The 22,153-nt window shown below is 43.2% G+C and overlaps 1 protein-coding gene across 1 annotated transcript; it reads left to right on the forward strand.

Moving 5' to 3' along the window:
- raly (RALY heterogeneous nuclear ribonucleoprotein) lies at positions 1 to 21,553 on the forward strand. The gene is made up of 8 exons (XM_030092057.1): positions 1 to 295; positions 5,270 to 5,342; positions 6,841 to 6,888; positions 12,279 to 12,442; positions 20,040 to 20,156; positions 20,961 to 21,085; positions 21,152 to 21,193; positions 21,509 to 21,553. The coding sequence occupies exons 1-8, from the start codon at positions 40 to 42 to the stop codon at positions 21,551 to 21,553; spliced, it is 870 nt and encodes a 289-aa protein (XP_029947917.1). The 5' UTR covers positions 1 to 39.
- Positions 21,554 to 22,153: the final 600 nt, after the last annotated feature.

The raw sequence follows: 22,153 nt of genomic DNA on the forward strand, positions 1-22,153 counted from the left end.
TCCACCCGTCCGCCCGCGGCTCGTTTCCGTCTCTCCAGCATGTCGCTGAAGGTGATGACCAGCAACGTCACCAACAAGACAGACCCCAAGTCCATCAACTCGCGCGTGTTCATCGGCAACCTGAACACGGCGGTGGTGAAGAAGTCGGACGTGGAGAGCATCTTCTCCAAGTACGGCCGCGTGCTGGGCTGCTCCGTGCACAAGGGCTACGCCTTCGTCCAGTACGCCAGCGAGCGGCACGCCCGCGGCGCCGTCATCGGGGAGAACGGCCGGGTGCTGGCCGGACAGACGCTGGGTGAGTCCCAGTGCGGCGTGTTTATCATTAATGGCAATTTTAGGCCTTTATTGAACAAAGTTTCCGTTACTTTTTGTGTTTCTGTTTACACGACAACAGTGCTAGGACTCACTGAAAATCAAACTTTTTGAAAATGTCTCTCAAACGCTCCGACTCGCTCTCCGTGGAAATGCTCGGGCTGTAGACGATGGAAACGCTGCTCCTGGACACTCAACTCGATTTTACTTATACAGCACTTTAACAACTCCAGCTGAAACAAAGTGCTGTCCATGAATAGACATAAAAACCTAAAAACAAAGTGCACAAGAAAATAAAATAAAGAGTAAAAACAGAAGAGAGTGAGAGTCTCATGCTGTGTTAAAAGCCAGAGAATAAAACTGGGTTTTAAGATGAGGTTTAAGAATAGACAGTGAGGGAACTTGTCTGGAGCGCAGTGGGAGTTCGGTCCTTAACTTAAGAGCAGCAACAGAAAAAGATTGAAAATTTAAAGCTTTTACAAACTCTTTTCAAAGAAAAGTCACATTTCTCTGCAGTGTTTACATGAGCTGCCTGTCTGCCGCCTTTCATCGCTCTACAGTGCAGTGCAGCATCGGGGTGGGGGGGAAGTTTGCCTCAGAGCTGCCGGAGTGTGTGTGTGTGTGTGTGTGTGTGTGTGTGTGTGCGTGCGCCGCCCCCAACCCCCCCCCCCCCGGCGGAGCGAGGAGCAACGTGCTGTCAGCTCCGCCACCGTGAAGAGCTCCGCCGCAGAGCTGCCAGCTCTGTGCTTTAAAAGCTTCAGCACGAGACACACACACACACACACACACACACACACACACACACACACACACACCACTCCGAGCTCCACTCATTCATGAAGTGTGTGTGTCTGGGCGTATCTCCGTGCGCTTGCTCCGGGTTGAAAGGTTAATTGCTAACAACTCTCGTCAACACACACCTCCACACTCGGAGAGTAATACAGGGGTACATTTCCCAGAAGGCCGCCTGCCTGCGTCTGTGATGTGGAATAAAGCCGTGACAGCTAAGTGCTGAAGCTCTGCGCCTCTCTGCAGCTGTGTGTGTGTGTGTCTGTGTGTGTGTGTGTGTGTGTGCGCGCGCGCACTGATTTTTCTTCCTTGTTCAGTTTAACGTCTTCACTCTCCTCATATATCTCTCTCAATTGCTGCTCCGCTCCAGGAAACCTCCTGCTCTGTGTTTTACTGGGATAATATAAAGGTTACTTTTTAAGGTGCTTTTAACCTTTTCGACCTGCCGTTTCCACGGCGGCTCCTCGTCGAACAATAAATGGAACGTGACAGTAAAGACAGTCGTAACGGCCGTCCTCACGATGCATTATTAAGAAATGTAATACGGCTTAAAAGAATCAAATAAAGAAAAGTCTCAGAAGTCTGAAGAAAAGTAAAAGGAAGTGGCTGAAGCGGCGAGATGAGATGAATGATGTGATTAAGATGAACGACGTGTCGTTAGCACGGCTGTTTGTGCCGGGAGCGGTGAAGGCCTGGAGTCAGTGAGCCAGACTCTGCCCAGGTCCTGAACCAGCAGCCCCGCAGGCACCACCGCTGCTTTACATGCTAACCGCTAACCGCTCCCTCCTCTCCAAATGAGTTCAACAGTGTTCAGCATGGAAACGACGTCCTTCGTCACGGCGGCGTTCGGAACTGTTGATGATGATGATTTAAAAAGGAAAAAATCTGTCAGTGTCAGGAAAATCCTAAAATGTAGGTGAAGACTTGTTCCACGGTGGAGTGGAGTTCCAGGAGCGGAACTGATCTTTGCATGTGATCAGACTGAGAGGCGGACTTCATATTTGGGAACTTCGTTTCATCCCCAAGCAGGATAAATTGATGATAACATAGGTGATCAAGAAGTTGTGCGAAATTTTGATTTTTGATTGTTTATTTCAGCGGATTTGTAGAATTTCTAAAGAACGTCCCCCAAAAGATGAAATCTTGAGTGCATTTGACTGACAGTTAAGCTCATATTAGGGCTCCATGCTTAAACACTTTAAACTTAATCAAAACATCAATCATCAACAGCAATACATCAGTTGTTTTGGAGCCAATTGAGGCAGTAAATTCAATTTGTTCGTACCTCTCCTCTCTGTAACCAGGAGAAAAGCTCAGGTGGCTTTTTTTGCTGAATGAGGAAGGACAGAGACAGTTTTTCAACTCCTGCAACTTAAACTGAGGATTTCAGCCGCAAGTCTTGCCGATCTTGTTTTGTTTCATTTTGCTTTAGATTAAAGTCAACGACAAAAGTCAACAACTCAAAAAAAAAAAAAATATATATATATATATATATATATGTATATATATATATATATATATATATATATATATATATATATATATATTTTATATATTTTTTTTTTTTTAATTATATTTTTTTTTTTTTTTCTGTCTAAATAAATTGTTGAAATTTGGAAAATCTCCGAGAATTGAAACCTCCTCCTCAAAGGGTGACTCTTACTTGCTTTTTGAAATTTTGGGAAAGAAAGAGTCGCCGTAACAGACTGGAACCAGGACCAGGAGATTCCAAATTAAACTTAATTTCTAATGAAGTGGCTGGTTTACTCTGATTTTAAGTCTGAGTTAAATAATCCCCCATCATGTAAACCTTTTTTCCACCTTCAGTGAATTCCAGTGCTTCTCTCGTTCGCTTGTCCTTTAGAATCAATCTTCTTTTTTAGGACAATTGAATGGAGCCTCAAAAGAAATGGATATGTTGAAAAAAGAGGATGGATGGAAACATAAAAATACAGACCTTTTATAAGTACAGTGTCGAAGTTTATTGAGGAAGAAAGAGAGAAAATAAGCTGGAGCTGGACTTTGTTTACATACGGAGACGTCCATAGTTCACCCACTGTCCAATCAAAAACCTTCACAACTGAATTATTAATTCTAAATTAAAAAAAAATATATAATTGGGGACTCTAGAGTATAGCCAGGTGTGATCGATTCTGGGAAATATGGTGTTTCCAAATTTGTGTACAAATTAAATAGTATATTCAAAATGTGAAGTCAGAAATGGAGCTTTCCCATCTGTAAACCTAATTAATAAACAGTTTTAATCTGGGTTTTTGCAGAAAAGGGGAAATAAAGAGGGAAAAGTGAGCCGCACATCTAAATCTCACTCAGCTGATGAAGACGTGAAGTCTGCCGTCACTTTCATCACACATTAAAATCAAGACTTTTTCCTGTTGCAGCCACATCAGCCTCAGCCAGGTTCGTGTATTATTCATGAGGGAGACTCACATTTCGGCCTGAGATCATCCTCCACTGGTTTAAACCCTTCACGAGGCGGCGGTGGTGGCGGTGGCGGCGGTGGTGGCGGGGGGGTTTAAGCTCCGGGGTATTTGCTTTGGATTTTTTGGGCGGATTGCTCAATTTGCAAGTGTCTCAGCGTCGCTGGTTCATATCTGATGTGTGTCTGCTGAGGAGGAGTTTTCTCCACCTGATCCTGCCTCTGTTTGTTGTTCTGTGATAAACCGGTCAGCTGTCAGCGGTGATCCTCGCCGATCCCCTGGTGCATGCTGGGATATGCTGCAGACTGCAGGAGGGATTCAGAGGATGGCTCTGCAGCGTGTTTTTGTTTTAATTTTCAGTTAACCGAGCAGCTATTAACCGCCCACGTAATGCTGGAGACAGAAGAACCTTAACAGGCATCAGGAGCACAAAGAAGGAATCAGCTCTTTCACAACAACAGTGCTAATGATGCTGTTTGGCTGTTTGAGTTTTTATTTCTTCCACTGCTTCTCTTTATGAAGATGACTTTCTCTGGTAAAACACTGAGCAGTTTGAGCTTCACCTCACATTTCAACTTTGACTGTCATCTGCTCGTGATCAAACTCTTGATTTCCTCGACAATCCGTCTCGCCGTTTTCCCAACTTCATTCAGATTTGAGCCATTCCAGCTGGAACTGGTTCTCAATAAACATTAAATTGTAGCACACCGGTGCTGAGACTCAAAATGAAAAAAAGTCATTTTTCTGACCTCCAAGAAAGAATTTTCTACATCCTTTTAAATGATGTGTGTTTAAACTCATTTTTAAATCGAATTTTCACGGATCTTCACTTGAATCTCCATAGTTTCAACAGTCGGATCCGTCCTGAACCTTCACTTCTCTTCAGTCTTCTCTTGGAGCCCCGTCACAGATTTCTATGTTGCCAGACATTAAAGCCGTGTTCGTTTGCATCTTAATTAACTATCAGGTTTATTTTTAGCAGCAACAGCTTCCAAAGACAAAACCAGCTGCATTTATTTTACTGAAAAACATGAGTGGTGATTCATTCGTCCTCTTTTGAATCCCTGACTCACTTTAACAGTTATGACCCCGGTGTGACATACATGTCAGCCGGCGGGAGAGGGTCTTTACAAGTGTTTTTGTGTGCGTGCGTGCGTGCGTGCGTGCGTGCGTGTACTCGTGTGTATAGGTGGGGTGTACCGTTTGTGTATTTCTTTGTGTGTGCATATCATTTGTGTGTCTCTGTGTGTCTCTGTGTGTGTGTACATGGGCTATAGATTTATTTGCAAGGGCATTATATGCTTCCACCTCCCCTTTTCGCACATGTTGAATTAGATCTGTGTGTATTTAAGTATCTGTACACACACACACACACACACACTCTAGACATGTTTTTCTTTTGTGCGTCTGTTTTGTGTGTTTGACATGTTGTAAATCAGTTCATTATAAACGACAGTGTAACGTGACGAGTGAAGCTCAAACACACATCCTGTGTCTCCTTTATGCGTTGTATTTCGGTGTGTTGCTCCTTCCTGATGTTACTGAGAATGTTTGACTCTTTTTCTTTTTTTTTGGCCATAATGTGTCGCTCACTAGCTGAAGATGGTTAAAAGCTCAACAGCGTCCTCTAGTGGAAGTCGCACAGCAGCACACGCCCGGTCCTCTCCTGCTCTGATGTGCATTTTGTCCTCTGACATGAAGGTAAATGTGAGTTTTGCTTCCTTTCCCAGATATCAACATGGCAGGAGAGCCGAAGCCCAACAGACCCAAAGGCCTGAAGCGATCCGCGGCGTCTCTCTACAGGTACAAACCGTCTCCACACGCCGGGTTCAGGATCAGGAAAAGATGCCTGAGAAGAGAGCAGAGTCATTTGAAAGTGATTATGTTGAATGCAGAAGCAGAGACGGGCACTCGAGCGGGATTTAATGCTCCACAACTTTAATTGAAGATTGCCAGAAGCTCTAAAACCACCTACACTGCTTAACAGCACCCAGAAGGAAGCGGAGGCCGAGACCTGGAGGTGTTTTATGAACAACAGCTGCCCCAGGAGGTCCCAGGCTTCCAGTTTGAGCGTCTCGGCGTTTCGTCTGTTAAATGCAGTCCGACAGTTACAGCCGTGTTAAAGGTTCACGGGCGTCCGGAGCGACGTTCCTGCTGCAGGATCTCCTCTGATGAATCCACTGTTTGAATCGCTGCCGGAGGCGGGAAGGGAGTCGCGCCACGCCGCCTGTAATATCACGTTAAATTAGAGCGATGAAAGGGAACAGAAGGAGTTACAAATCTTTTAGATTTATGCATACGTGGGCCCCGTCTACACATCCCAGGTGGAAAGACGCCAATGAAAAACCAGCGAGCGGAGGGATTTATCCTCCAGTAAATCACACAAAACTCATCGAATGGAAATAAAACTCTGAAGCACTGAGAGAGAAACTCAGGCTGTTAACCCGAGTTAACCTACAGATCACATGCAGCAGCAGAAGATTTACATCCAGGTGTTTTTCTCATTAAAGATTTACAATTCCAACTTTTCAATGTCTGTTTTTTTTATTTTTTATTTTTTACTCTTTAGGGCCATTTGAATTAGAGGGAAAAAAAAGGCCAATAAATGATTTTTATATGTAGAAAGTCTGCTGGGAAGGGAAAAACAAACTACAAAATTCCATATTATTTAAGGACCTACATTAAAAAATAAAATAAAATCTCTAAATATAGTAAAATTATTGCAGAATCTTGAAAAATCTTCCCCCTCACCCTGTCATGTATTCTGTAATCTTTATTTCCAAATACGTGGCTTCATTTCATTCAGTTATTTCCAGGGATTTCTGCAGAAACAGAACGACTGTAGGAAGAAGCTCTGTGATTGTTTTTCCTGGTACTGTTTTTAATTTAATTAAATTAATAATAATTAAATTGGACTCTCATTAAATGTTCCTTTTATTCTCTACCTAATCTGTTTTAATGGTGATTTCCTGTCATAAAAGATGAGAATTGAAGCTTCCGGAGGGGAAAACGCCGCAACTCATTCATCTTTAACCTTCAGCCACAGTTTCCACGCGTGCTGATAGATATTTAAAACATTCAATCAGCTTCATTCTCAATCATGTGTCGTGTTTCTCTCAAGATTTCATAAAGCAGAGTTTTCTTTTTCCCTTTTACGCAGCTTTTTTATCCTCAAATGATACATTTTAATCTTGAATTCTTCTGTGTAGCTATAAACTGCCTGAAAAGCCCAAACATCTTAAATTAAAGCGAGCGGTGAGTTCTTTATCCAACCACTCACTCTTTTGCTCTTCTCCCACAGCAGCTATGAGTTCGACTACGATTACTACAGAGAAGACTTCTACGACAGGTAAGGAGAGAAAAGCCGCTTTGAACTCTTGAACTCTTCTGTTTCTGCCTGTCGGCAGATGGGGTTGTTTTCTGTTTTAACATGTTGATGAGTCTCCGGCAGGCAGGAGCAGCGTCTGACGCTCTTTGGGGTTCATGTGAATATCGCTCAGTGCTTTTGAAATACCACGCAGACGAGGCTGTGTGTGTTTTTACAGTGGAATGCCGTTTGTGACGCAGACAAAATCATGTGACCTGAAGGGAAAGTTTGGATCATAATTTAGTGTTGGTGAGAAATATTGAATGGAATATGCTAAATATTGAACTTATTTTTATTACTATTATCACTATTTAGAATAATTAGTCATTTTGGTTCAACAGGGATTCAAAGGGAAACAAATGAAATTGGAAAAAAATAGATAAAATCACAAGAAATGGAAAAATGATTGAATATCTTTAATGTGGTTGGAAAAAAGCAAGCAGAGCTGCTTAAAAAGAGGTTAAAGCACAAACCTTTCAAAATGATTAATAAAAAAAAGCTTTAAAAGAGAAGAGAACTGTTAAAATGAGGTTCAAAACGTCAGGGGAAATATAAAATAAAATGTTCACTATTCTGAACTGTAGTTTAAACTTCAGAAATGCTTCAAAAGACAGTTTTTGTAAGTGCATCAAAATAATATACAGTATGAACCTTAGTAAGCTGCATTCGCCTCATTGTGAAGGTTTAATATGTTTTGTGGCTCCAGAACAGCTGGACTTAATGTAAAATCCCAAAAATGGCTCTTTAGGTCTTGAAGGTTTCAGAGCCCTGGTCGACACACAGACGGGAAATGTTACACTCATATAACGCTTTTTACGCTGCTGCAGCAGAGCTGAAATCACATTCAACCATTCACACACACATTCACACACCAGACGGAGCCCGGATGGTTTCCGAAAGTTTCACTTTCAGTGACAGAGCTGGAACGTTTTCAAATAGTTGCACCTTGGAAGGCATATTTAAAATAAAAAAAGTAAAAAAACAAACTAACTGTGCTCTGTCTGTTGACATGTAAAGTGTGAACTTAAAATCAGGCCAAAACCTCAAAAACACACAAAACATGTGTGACTCACACACAGCGATTCACAAATAAACTCAGTGTGTCGTTGTGTTGTCAGTGTTTGGTTTGTAAATACAGAACATCATTCACAAAATAATGCTTTTTGTTTAGCAAATAAGACGATCGAATGAATAGATTGTCTCAGAAAAAAAATACATGTTTTAAACGTATTTCTTCAATTCCAAAAAAAATCCTTCTCCTGCAAAAAAATTCTACATCTAGGAAACACTCTCACGTCACTTTTGGCTCTGATTTTCCAGGCTGCAGATTCGACTTATGACATTAAACTTCCCAAGAAATGTCTTTTCATTTCAACTCCAAAGCAGCAGGTGGCGCTGATGATTCAATGTAATTCCACAGCATGATTTTTTTTTCCCCCCAAAAATCTTTGTTCAAGGCGTCGACTTGTTCTGTTTTTGTTCTTGCAATATTTCGGTTTGTACTTGAAGGATTTTTTTTTTCATTATTGAAGAAATGTTTAAAACATGTATTTGTTCCTGACAGAACGGATTTATTTGATAGGTACGTGTCTCGTTTGCCACACAAGATGTTTGCGAACGATGTTTCGTATTTTCAAACCACACCGAGTTTGTCGGTCAATCGTTGTGTGAGCCAAACATGTTTTGTGTGTTTGTGAGGTTTCAGCATGACTCCAACTCCATCGTAAAAAGTCACGCGAAAAGCAGCGAAAGTTTTGTGTTTTCACTTGAGAAAGTTGTGTGAACGGGGGCCGACCGCCAGATCTCCCACCTGAGCTGAAGTAGTCTGAAGGAAGCATTTCGGAGCAGCGATTCTGTGGAAATAAGCTTTGAACCTGAAGCAGCCGTCAGGTCGGATGGAGATTGATGAAGAGGGCGAACAAGTGAGAGACCAGATGAGTCACATTGGAGAGCAGGACAGAGAGACAGCAGCTCTACAACTTTTCCATCGATTCCTCTTAAACTGTAATTCAGCAACTAAATATCCTTAATTTAATTTCTTTGACATGTGTTGAAGAAACCTCTTTATTTCCATTAACCCCTGTGTGCTAACGCTTACCAACAGCACCGAGGGAACGTTCTCATCACATCCATGAGTGTTTCGATGGTGAAATGTAGAAAGAGATGCGTCTGTCGTCATGGTTCCTCTTTGGCCTCAGCCAGTCGTGTCTAAAGAGATTGTTGTGAAAGCTGCGAGCTTTGAAACTGAACCTCCACATTGACTCTGAATTGGCATGGTTTAACACACACACACACACACACACACACACACACTTAGAGGATATGGAAATGTTTTGACATGTGTTCATGCAGGCATGAGAAGGTCTCAGATGTATCTGTGAGCCTGTCGAACGGCTGTCTGTCTCTGATCTGAGCGGAGGATCTGCAAAATTACCCTGAGAAGAAAATAATAAAACATTCCGGGGTTGCGCCGTGTCATTGCATCCAGAGGTTTGGAAACTTTTGTGGTGAAGGGGTTTTGTGTTTCACAGAGGAGGGCAGCTCTCGCTCACAGCAGGGAAATTGATTCTCCTCAAGCATCTTTTGACTCCTGTCAGAAGCCATCAGGCTCTGTCTGTGTGGATGTAACACAGCTTAATGCAGTGGAGACGAAGCGCAGCCATGTCCTCCAACCTCTGTGAATCATGTGTCGTTCAACCCAGAGCAAAGAATGAGCAATGATGGCGGGCGTCGTCTGAACACATGGCTCGCCCTCCGGGTTCAACATGACACTCTTCACCTCTTCCTGGAACTGCATGTGCTGGTTGGAGCTTCTAAAGCCCATTAATTTTCAAATTTGCGATTGTTTTGACTTTTGAAGCTTTGATTTCATTCACATTTTGTGATGATCTAGATCACGGATGCCGAACATGAGGCCCATGGGCCACATGTGGCCCACAAGAGGCTCTGATCCGGCCAAACCACCAGACGTATTTTAAAAAAGTTCAAAGAAATCATTGATTTTTTTTTTTTTTTTTTACAAATTTCATGAGTAGTGGATATGTCGCCACACTGAGACCTGAGCTGAGATGTTCGTGATGCTGCTGTCTAAGCTAGCTACCTGGTTCCTACCATGCTGGCCTCAGTAATGGCTGCCGTTGTTTTTCTGATCTGGAGGTCAGTGGATGAACACATTCTGTCTCCTGGAAACATGTTGACCAGCTGGGCGGCAGATCAAACCTCTCATTTACTTCACCCTGGCCTTATTTCTGCATTTTGAGCCTGTAAATGTTGAAAACAGTGAAGCCCATCTGTTGGACTCTCTGATGAACCCGCCGACCTGATTTCATCTGATTCGTCTTTGTGTCTTCAAGTTCAATCTGAAGACCGCAGGTTTGTGTAATTGTGCTACGATTGTGCGTTTGGTTTGTCAGCATTGAGGCAGAGCAGCTCTCCATGTGCAGCAGTGATTCCCAGACCTCTGACTCGACTTTTATGACCATCTGTGCGACCCCAGCTGATTTAGATGTGATGAAGCTTTTGATATAAATCTGTAGCCTTCCTTTTAAGTTTCGCTGTGGTTTTTATTAACAGTAGAGTGGAGTCGGTGAGTTGCTGTCTCGAGAGGTGGTGAGGCCAGAGAGAGGTCAGCGATGGCAGGATGCTTAAATCAAAGAAAGATCCTCCATATTTTATGAAAGGATGAATTCTCAACTGAAGCTTTTTGGTATCCATGATGCCAGCCTGGAGTTCAGCCCAGTTTACTCTCACAAAGAAAACCAAAGAGAGACCTCGAGCGGTGTCGCAAAACATCCTCCACCTTCAGAACGAAGCGAACACAGCTTAGCAGTGCGGCTATCATGAGATGCGTCATCTGGAGCTGCGAGTTGAGATCCCGCTCACAGAACAGCCCCTGGTCCACACGTGTTCTGGTAAAAGCTCCAGAGAGCCGCGGGTCACAGACTCTTGCCCTCGATTAACATATTGCCCGTTTCATGCTAACATTATTTTACAGTGCATGATATGGTCCATCAAAACAGATCCTGATCTCAGTGGTCCGGCAGGAACCGTATCCACACAGGAAGACATTAGGAAATCCAGATTTTCCAACCTTTGTGCTCCGTGGAGCCGTGACCGAGCAGCGCCGCACCGCATCCCAGCTGGTAGTGGTGAAGCGATCAGACCACACCTGTCGACACCTGGACCCCTGGATCCCTTTCAACCCGGAGACGGATCGAATCAGTTTAATCTGATCCGGCCCGCTGGCTCACAGGTTCATGGCTGAGACGATCTGGACTGTGAGTCCTCGTTTCCATCAGGATGCAGAAAGCAGTTCAGGTGAAACACTCGAATCGGATCCGCTGAAAATGTAGCACATTAAGAAAACACCGCAGCTATTTCTGTGGAAACGGAGGCTTTAGACCCCACTGGTATCCCTGTACTCAGCATTATTGATCATAGCTTATTGTTCTCTGGATACGATTTCATTAAAACAACAAACAGCACCTACTAGTGGCCCAGCATGTTCACTACATCGCTGTGACGTGTGTGAATTCACAGCATTTTCAAAACCTTGCAGGAGTTCTTATGTTTTCACCCAAACTTTAGCAACATTGTTCTGAACATCCTCTTATTTTATATGAAAACCTTTTTTTTTTTTTAAACAAGTACTCTGGAGGACTGGTACTTGACAGGTTTCATTTTTAAATTCAGTTTCATTAAAATTCACTAAGTATATGTAAAAATGTATTAGTTCTGATCTTCATGTTTAATGATGTCTTTTGAAAACATAAAAGGAAAAGTGACCATCTGTGTTCTTGTCAACCATATTCCTCTCCATTGTTCTGCAAAACGCTGACTTGATTTTCTTCATTTGGTCGGGATTAGATTTTAAATGAAGTTACACAACACTGAAGAGCTGACCTGACCGACTGGGTGTGGTTCCTCCACCCACACGATGCATCGTTGCTCTTCCAGCAGCAGATGTGGCGCAGACCGTTGATTCCTCCCGATTCCTTCATGCTGCATGCAAACCAAGGGTGCAGGTGTCATTATATGCGGGACTGGATGCAGCGTGACTCCGGCTGTGTCCTTTTGTTCTGCAGCTCATTATGCTTCTTATGGCTCTTTAAAGTAGATACACGCGGCTCTCGAGAGACAGAAGTGCTTTCATATTTCGCCGGGTCCTGATGGGTCAGCTGTCAGAAGGAGTTACATCGGTCAGAATTTATTCCAAACAGCGATGTGGTGCTCCTGAAATTCACATAGATCTACTGTTTGCATAGATCCTTGTTTTCTTGACCTCTTTAACCCCTCCCTCCTCTGTTTCCCTTCCTGAACCTCTTCCTCCTCCTCCTCCTCCTCCTCCTCCTCCTCCTCGTCTTCCTCCTCAGGTTGTTTGAGTACCGTGGCCGGGTGTCCCCGGTGCCTCGGGTGGTGCCGGTCAAGCGCCCGCGGGTGGCGGTGCCGCTCGTACGACGCGTCAAATCCCTGCCGGTCAAACTGCTGACGCGCAACGCCTCCGTCCTCCCCACCAGCAACGGCAACAAGCCGAGATGTGAGTTCCTGCTTCACACCAGCCACTAAATGATTCTAAAATAAAAACAGCAAGGGTTGATTTGGCATCAGAAATGGGTTTGTTTTGTGTTTAATGTGCATGTGTGGGATGAGCAGCAGAGATCCATATGTGGATGATTTAAAGATTGGAAACAAATTTGAACAGAAAATATCCTTGTAGTTAGATTAGAAGGAAAAAGATAATTTTCTTACTTTCTGTGTTTGTCTGTTTATAGTTTTTGTTTTGTTTTTGTTTTTTTTATGACCTGGACTTTAAGCTTTTCAGACCTGGGGAGTCAAACATAAGGCCCATGGACCAAAACCTACCCACATGAGGCTTCTGTCCTTCCCCCCGAACAGAAGTGCAAACGGTCAAAATTCCTGATAAAACACCGATTTTTCTACAAATTTCTTAAGAGTAGACACTGAGAGCCCAGCTGAGATGTCAGTGAAGCTACTGAACAAGCCTCAGAGCCATGCTGTCAGTTCATCAAAACACCCATAATGCAACAGATGGAGGACTTTTTTGAACATTTCCTTGTGTTTTGCATCGGAGGGTTTCATTAAAACCATCTTTATGTCGAGATTGCTGTCATTTCCAGTTCTAATTACTGTTGGCTTTTGCATTAATCTAACCTTGTTCGTGATATATTCACTGCATCACAACACAGAAAAACTTTAAAGTTTAAATTTAGAGGTTATTATGGTGCTGTTTTCCTCACTTAAAGGTGAATTTGAGCTATTTGTGGCCCCTCGAGTAAAAAGTGAAGACTCGTCTCTTTTCGACAACCGTGTCACATTTCGTTCTGACACAGAGTTTTGAGTTTACTGAATGCATCACTTTTAAATGAAACTTAAAGCTGCTGCATGTTTTTTTTTTTTTATTTGAACCTGAACTACATCTTTTATGTATTTCAACATAAAAGTCAAGAAAAACATGTTTTTTTATTTTTCTAATTGTATGTCATATTCATTTCTATTGTTGACTTGCTTTTTTTTTTTAAATGAAAACTTAATGAACTTAAATATTTTGACATAGATACGTTGACTCCAAACATTGAGCATCACTCGATACAGTGTTTTTCACCCGGCGTGCCGAGAGAGATGGTCAAAACTGCACTGATGGAGCTGCAGCCATGGTCGGGCGCGCTGAAGCCTCTGAGCAGAGAGAAGGGAAGAAACCCAGATGTGACTGTTAGGCGCTGTTTGTTTACACCGTGAGGCCATTTTAGCCACGACTTTACCAGCAGACCTGCTTCCTGTCTCGGACTTTGTGTTTGGTGAACTTTGTGAAGATGCGACCCGTGAAAAGTCGCATATTAGCGTCTTTGTGTGAGGAAATGGGAGCGGAGCAGGAAGCCTTGCTGTTTCACAGTCATCAGCAGCGAGGTGCTGACCTGAGTGCACGAGCTGCGAAGGGAACCGAGAGTTTCTGACAAATGAGAGGTCCCATCACACAAAGCTGCTGCAAAACAGGAAGTTAAATGAAAATCATCGCTGTTGTTAGCCTCTAACATGACAACCATGAAGTTTTAATAGTAATTCAAATTATTCATGCATTATTTTTGCACATAATTCATGTCTCTTCAACTCCATTCCATTCCACTCTCTGAAAATCTGTCATTATGTTCCAGAACAGACAGCAAGATTCTCTTTTTCATGATCACTTGAATAACCAGATGATCAGATTAAGACTCGGCATGTAAACAAGTTCTCAGGTTAAAAACAGGTTTTGTTAAAATGCAGTTGGAGTCAAGGTTTCTGTGGAGAATAGACAAAAAAATGAATCTTTTGAGTGAGCTTTCATCTTAATCATATCTTTGCGATCGTGCGCCTGGTTCAGATCACCAGCTTTCCCCTCTCTGAGCTCCTCTTTTCTATTTTCTCCTTTTTGATGGAGCTGATTCCTGCCTCTCGCTCGCTCGCCTTCATCTGTCTTTCACGCCGTGTGTTTACATGTCAGTAAAAGGTTCAAGCATCACGGTGCTGCTGTCACTTCATTTCTGCTTTCTGCTCATTAAACATTCAATCTGAATTGTGTTCAGCTGGTGGATGTGAGGAGAGACGCCGACGCCCCGTCAGCTTCCCTCACATTTGACTCCGACCTGAACCTCCTCTCTGCCGACGGCGCTCTTTTTGTCTCCACTGAGCTGCATCAACGTTTCTGTTCCTTGCTCTGTGCAGAGCTCACAAAGCACTTTTCATGTCACTGATTTGAGTTTTTTTCTGTGTCGCCGGTCAAATTAGCATTTCAAATGGCTTTGATGAGAAAAATCAAATTTGGGATAAACATTTGAGTTATTTTCTTCGTCTTGTTGTTTCGCCTCATCGTGTCAAGTTAACAGCTCTTTTTTTTTCCTAGTTCTTCATTGTATAAAATCGAGTCTTGCCTGTTTGAAGTCAGTTATTTTTGCTGTTCGAAGGGCGAGCTTAAAACAGGAGGGCAGTAATTATCCTCGGGAATATTTAAAGAAAAATTAAAATCATGACGACCAGTAGAGCGTCTTCGACTGAGAGTTGCTTTTTTTCCAATCAGTACATTCTCAAAAAGTTCCACCTTGAGAAGCTTGGTGCTTCCAACCACTGTTACCGTGTAAACAGACCCAAAACACAACCACAATTTAGCATTTTCACTTAACTCTATTCACTGATAAACAGGGCCTAAGTAGAACCTTCCTGAGGACTGGCTTCTCTCCTGAGACTCAACATATTCCATTAACTTCCTGAAAACCTTTACAACAAACTTAAAGGTGCTGTAGGCAGGATTTTGCTAGTCAATGCTAATTTTTCTGTGTTTTCTTTGGCTTAAATGTTACAGTATCCATTGATAATCCTTTAGGAGTGTAGCATAATTGCACTACTGCGAGGGCGCAGCGTTTCCATCTGTCTCTGTTCTGAGCTGAAAAGGAATCTCACAGCTCCAGGTATCTTTGACCAATCAGAAGAGCCCATGAGGCTCCAACCGTGATTGGTCGAGGGGCGTTCGTCGCACGTTCTTGTGGGAGGGGCTTAACTTGTGTAAGGGCGTGATGTCAGAGAAAACAGGACAGGATTGGCTGTGCTGGGTTTCAAATTGCCATCTTAGATGGGTCAAATCGACATCTTGCTTAGGTAACCCTAAGCAAGATGGCGGAGATGCACAATCCTGCCTACAGCACCTTTAAGTGGAAGCAGATCCTGGGAGGTCCTTGCAGCAGACCAGGTGGGATCCCAGTGTCTCTGGATAAATGATGCCCCGTTCGCCTGAATGTGGCTAACTAGCGTGGCTAAAACAGCTGAGACAACTGAGCAGATGTCCAAAATGCTGAATTGACAGTTAAAAATGATTCCCGTCTGGAAAAACATGTGAAGCATGTTGTAACAGAAAAAAACACATGGTTCTCCAAAAGAGTGATGATGAGTCAAACCTGGCCTTTAGATGAAGCTGGACGACTTCTGAGGCCATGACAGGCTTTGGGTGTGGAGCTGAGCAGCTCCTTGTGTGATCCTGTCCAGAAAACGTAGAGGAGAAATCTTTAACTGCCTCTGGAGCAGAACCTCGGGCTGTCGGACCTGAAGAGAACCAAATGGAAAAAAACAGAGATCAACATAAAGCAATATCAGGTGAAGGTACGAAAGATCCAAGTCTGAGCTGGAGCAGAGCTGATCTCAGATCGTTTAGAGGTTCAACTTTGTGTTTGGCTGAAGAGATTAAGAGTGTTACAGGAAGACGTTTGGCCACAGGTCTTTAAAACATCGGTAGACCTTTGGAGAGGCTAAAATCAAACATTTGTGTCTGCAGTACAATCACAATGTGGCAAGAGACAAGATGTCTGAAGGCTTCAGAGACAGAGAGAGCAGCGCTGCAGGACTTAGCACAGTCTGCTCGCTCAGATCTGTTGGGTTTTTCTGCCCGAGGTTCTCTGCTTTGCTTTCTGTTTCCAGAACAGTACAGATGGATGATCCCTCTCATGGCTATTTTGGCTTGAGCACAGAAACAGAGATTTGACGCTGGGCAGCTACTGCAGACATCCACAGATATTCCGACATGCTCAGAATTTTCAAACACGGATCAGAGATGGCCCCGTCTTCCTTTGAGGGTCTGCCCACTGTCCTGACCACGGCTGAGGAGCTTCACACTGTCCTGAAGAGCCTCAGCAGTGGCAAGGCTCCAGGTACTGATGGTCATCTGACAGTTCCACCAAAAAACTGTTTCCTTTGAGCCACAACAGAAAGCTTTTCACAGATCTGCAGCAGATGAAGAACTGGCAACCAATGGTCTCTCTCTGCACTGACAACAAACTGCTGTTCAAAGTCTCAGCTAAGGCAACTCGTTATGCTGTCAGTTCGGTGTGACTTTTATTGAAGATAAGGATTTTTATTTATTTTTAACCAATTTGTTTGCAGTACAGATGAGAAATCCTCGTGGAGAACATGTCATTAACCACCCGAGAAAACAACTGAACGACAACTGAAACAACTGAAAAGCGTGGCTTGCAAAAAAATTCCTCCCCTTTACTCTGATCCCCCGAAATAGAATCCAGGCCAGCCAATGGCCTTCAGAAGTCACCTGATCGGTGGATACAGTCCAGCTGTGTGCAGTCCGATCCCAGCGGGAATCCAGATGTTCTGTGAAATCGAAGAACATTTGTGAACAAACGGCATAAAGACCAAGAACACAGCAGCCGGGTCAGGGAGAAAGATGTGGAGAAGTTTAAATCAGGTTAATGCCCCGACAAGATTTGATGAGAAAACGCATCATTTTTACCTTTCAGGAGAAGCTTCACGCTGACACAACAACGCTCTGAAAAATGATGTCCGTTTACATGAAAACAGCATAAATACTGAAAACAATGTTGTTTTCATGTTGGGCCGCTGTCTGTGCTGCTGTTTGCTTCAAACATTAACAGCGGGAGAAAACAGACATTTGTTTGGACAGACTATCGACTTGGTCAATCAATCAATGGCCGTAAACACCATTTCTCAAAAGTGCAGTTTTTGCTCGTCTACATGGAGACAGAGTTTTCAGTGGTGCCAAGCACCTTTCTCGAGCAAACCAAAACCCAGAACTGAATGAAAATTTAGCATTTTCGCTTGAAATCTTTCCCATGCAAACGGTTCCCAAGTAAGAAGAAAATATTCCAAGCTTTGAAAATCCCACGGAGATCTGACAATCCATTATCCCTGAATTTTAAAAGCATGGCACACCTGCAAAACCAGCCAAGACACGGCCGTCTGCATAAAGTGAAGGCCGGGCAAGAAGAGCACTGATCAGAGAAGTATTCCAGAGGATCGTGGTAACTCTGGAGGAGCTGCAGAGATCCACAGTTCAGCTGGGACAATCTGTCAACTCTGCACTCCACTAATCGGGCAAGAAGAAAAAGAAACATTGTTTTGTGACGAAGCTGTGACGAAGCACTGCGTGCGAGGGGAGGAATCCTGCTGAGGAGTGTTGTCAGCATCTGTGCGTTTCTGTAATTGTTTTATTTTAAAGAACACATCTGTTACTGTCCCGGTTGAAGCAGATAAAAGGCAGAAGGTGAGCGCAGAGCAGAGCTGCCGTGGCAGGACGTCTGAGTGCTGTATTATGAAATGTGTCAGGGACGTTCATGAACCTCAGCAGACGACTCCTGATGTGCTCTGTGACCTTTTGACCTCCTCCTTTGGTGCTGCTGTCTTTTTGGCTCGTCGGCTCGAAAACGCTAAACCCCCAAATAAGCGGATATTTTCCTTACCTCCCCCTGACCTTTTTCCCATTATGGAAGAATTAGTCTGAAGTCCCCGGCTCGGAGGTGGAGGCGCTGGCAGGGAGGTCACGGTGAGGGGATTACTGTCTGGCTACTGGCCAGGAGGAAAGTTCAGACTGTTCAACAAGTGTTTGTGCTCGAGGGGGATCAGTGTGGACAGCAGGGAAGAGCGGAGATGAGATGATAGGTTTGCATCCCTCTCTTGTTCCCAAACCCCGACCGATGCAACAGAACGCCTCCACCCCTCTGTCTGGTTCTGCAGGTTTCTCCCTGGTTCCACCGTCTCCTCTACCTGCTCAAATGAATTTTCGTTTTCTCTCTGTAAGAGTGCCTTGAGATGTGGTTCTTTCACAATTGAAGTTGAATTGAATTGAAATTAAAGTTTAGTTTAGTTTATTTTTATTTTTGAAAAGGGACAGTGTACATGTAAACATTATCCTTCAGAAAAAGGGAAAGATGCCTGTACCAGGTTGTAGCATACTGCTAATTTTCGCCTGTAGCCCCTTTGGCAGGTTGATGTATTAAAATAACAAACAGAAAAAACAAATGAAATGAACAATGAGACATCAGTTTCTAACAGTAAAAAAGATAGTGACAGTGAGGCCGGTACATTTAGAATAGATAGCTTTAAGAGTAGACAGAGCAGAGTTGTCTGCAAACACAGGCGCACACACAACACACACATATGCACATACACACACACACACACACACACCCTGATAGTATAAAATACCCCCCACACACCCATACAATATTCAATAAAATACCCCCCATCCCACCCTTATCTAACCACGTGTGCAAACTTGAGTTGATAGGATCCTTTTCTTTACCAAACAGGAGAAGGACGTTGTTGTTTGTGAGGCTGTTATTTCTGTTGGGAGGTTATTCCACTGATCTGTGGCTACACAAGAGAAAGATGATTTAGCAAACGTAGTTTTTCGTCGTGGGATACAACATTCTCCCCTTGACACTGATCCTGTGGTCCGTGTTGATGTCTCAGAGCACAGAGAAATAAATAGTTTCAGTGGTGGAGGCGCGTCTTTATGTATGATCTTAAAAAACAGGCAGAGATTAGCATGCATGATTATATTCTCAAGACTCAACATGTTATATTTCTGAAGCACTGAGCAGTGGTGGTGTGAACGCTTTTTCTTATCATGAATTTTTATGGCACTTTTGTTTTTAAACAGTTCAATGTTTAACCAGCAGAGGGAGCAATAAGGAAGTGCTTCATCCAATATGCCACTGAAGTGGATTCTTCAGGTTTCTGTGCTTCACTTGAGTCTTTCTGACAGAAGTTCCCTCCATCTGAAGACAGTCCTCTCTGCTTTCTCCTCCTTTCATTCTACAGACTGACTCGAATGTGCTTCTTTATTCAGAAAACACTTATAACTGTCATTGCTGGTGCTGAATCCACACCGGTAAACAACAGTTGCTATGTGTGTGTTGTGTTTGCATGTCCCTACATGTTCACATAATCCTCAAAATATTATTACTTTCAACTTTCAGATTGGCTTTTCAGCATGTTTAAAAACTTGAACTTTTCTTGTCATTTTTTTTCACCAAACTGTATTTGTACTTTAATTATATTGTAAAACAAATGCCTGGATTTATCTAAGTGAGTACTTAAGTCAGCTGTGATGTTGAGACACTGGTCTCCATCATGTCATTTGAGAAATAAACCTTTGGGTCAGTTTAGGGTGAATCGCCCACATTTCACAGGGAAATTATATTTCAAGTGATTTTACTTCTGTTCAGGATCAGAATGGGTCACAAAGAGTCTTCTTCATGTTTCAGCTGCTCCTCTTGTTTTTCCTGTGTGTGTGTGTGTGTGTGTGTGTCTGTGTGTGTGTGTGTGTGCGCTGCCAGCAGTGAGAGGCACGGAGCTTCAGGCCATCAAGTCAGAGTTAACTCAGATTAAAGCGAACATCGAAGCTCTGCTGGGCCGACTGGAGCAGATAACAGAAGACCCACACATCACCGCCACAGGTGACACACACACACACACACACACACAGACACACACACACACACTCACACACAAATTTTTGTTGCTTGTGCAGTTTTTTGAGTTGAAGATCAAATTTGATTGTAGAGAATCCAACTTTTCTTTTTTTTTTTGGTTTGTCCGTAGAATTAAGGTCCTATCAATAAGTGATCAAATAAATAAATGGATGAACACAGTTTACAAAGAAAAGGGCTTAATTTTGAACATACAGAAAGGTCATCTGAAGTTGTGTGGCTTGTGAGGCTTGAGTTTACGGTTAACCTTGTGAGTTTCACTCTTCAGTGTGTAAACGGTAGAATCGAAGGTCCTCTTTACTCCAAACTTTTGCATCATTTTGGGTTTTCATTCACGAGACAGTAGAGCCTCTGAAAACACAACTTCTGGAAAACATTCTGACTCCTCCGTGAAAACAGGGAAACAACTTTTCTGAAACACTGCTGTTGTGCGTGCAAAAAGAATACATTAGAACTATCGAACAAACTTACATGTCTAAATTCACATGAATAAAACACACACACACACACACACACACACACACACACACACACACACTGCATATATCAAAGCAGAACGGAAAATGGAAATCACACCAGCAGGTCAGATTCTGTCAGACAGGCGTGCGGTTCAGTTCAGTCATCCTCTGACATCTGTCCGGCTTTTCTCTGCATAATTACTGTAAAAAGTAAAAAAACCTTCTGCTACTTCAGTCTTAGTTTTCCTAATTTTCCTCGCAGAAATAGTTTAAATGAACTTTTTTATATTTGTTTCCTCGGCTGTTGGTGCAGATCTGATCAAAGCAGAGGACTGTAAGAGCGAAGAGGCGTGGCAGGACGAGTCCAGTTCGGACCTCGGAGACGACGAAGAGCAGCGACAGAACAGCGAAGTGGAGGAGGAAGAGGAGGAGGAGGAGGTGGCGGCGGCAGCAGACGGGGAGGAGGAGGCGCAGGAGGAAGAGGAGGAAGAGGAGGAGGAGGAGGAGGAAGGGGAGCACACACAGGATGACAACCACAACCACATGGTGAGTATTTACACCTGAGCAGTGTGTCAGATGTGGAGCCGGTTTCCTCCCGTGAGGCCGGATCTGCTGTAGAGAAGATGCACCCAGGTTACCGGCGAAGATCGAGCCCTTCCAGGTCGTTCTGCCGCCGGTTCCCACAACCGCCCGCCGCTCTGCGGGTTCCTCGCCATCATTTGGCGTACAGCGGCGTTCAGTAGAAAGTTGTTTGAAAAAGAAGCGCTGAAATAAAATAATGAATGCCTGATATGAATGCTTCATTACTGCCACCTCTGTAAACGAGTGAATGAAGACGTTTCTCTCTGTTCCTCTGTTCAGGAGAACAGCCGTCTATCACCAGAAATGGACTCCATTCACCCCTGAGAGGTGAGTGTGGCGCCATGAAGTCCAGTTCTTTTAGGACTGTACGTCATTCGAGACATTTGTAGTTTTCCGTTCCGAGACGGAACGACGTCTCTGAGTGAGATCAACTCAAAACTGTGTTCAAACATAAGCCAAGGCAGTTATTGAACCAAATTTAGAGGCAATGTTTAACATTCACTTTATTTGTTCTTCATTCTCATGAGTGTTAATACAGATCTGCATATTATGACCATTGACATGATCTTTTTATTTATCGAAATATTTAGACTCGTTTACAAAAATTAACTCATTCTTATTTTCACTGAACTAAAATGTTGGTTCTTTGTGGATAATTCCAAAAGTTCTCCAATTGAAAATAGATATGGATACTTCAGTCAAATCAACGAGCTGAATAAATGTAAAAGTAACTTGTTTAAAAAAACGACAACTCAGGAATACAGATTCTGAAAAGTACAAAAAGGAATTTTTTTTTTGTATTAATTCACACATAAAGGAACTGGTTTAGTTGCTTTCGGTCATTTTTCTTCAGTTTTTTTGTGCTTTTACTCTCGACTCCTGACCTGTTGTCAGATGTGATGAAATGTTGAAATGAGGAGGTGA

Source organism: Salarias fasciatus, chromosome 5 (assembly GCF_902148845.1).
Source record: "Salarias fasciatus chromosome 5, fSalaFa1.1, whole genome shotgun sequence".
Taxonomy (NCBI): Eukaryota; Metazoa; Chordata; class Actinopteri; order Blenniiformes; family Blenniidae; genus Salarias; species Salarias fasciatus.

Coding starts and splice junctions, on each gene's coding strand:
- raly (XM_030092057.1), top strand. CDS start 40: ATGTCGCTGAAGGTGATGACCAGCAACGTCACCAACAAGACAGACCCC. Junction 296..5,269: donor GCTGGCCGGACAGACGCTGG/GTGAGTCCCAGT, acceptor TTCCTTTCCCAG/ATATCAACATGGCAGGAGAG. Junction 12,443..20,039: donor CAACGGCAACAAGCCGAGAT/GTGAGTTCCTGC, acceptor CGCTGCCAGCAG/TGAGAGGCACGGAGCTTCAG.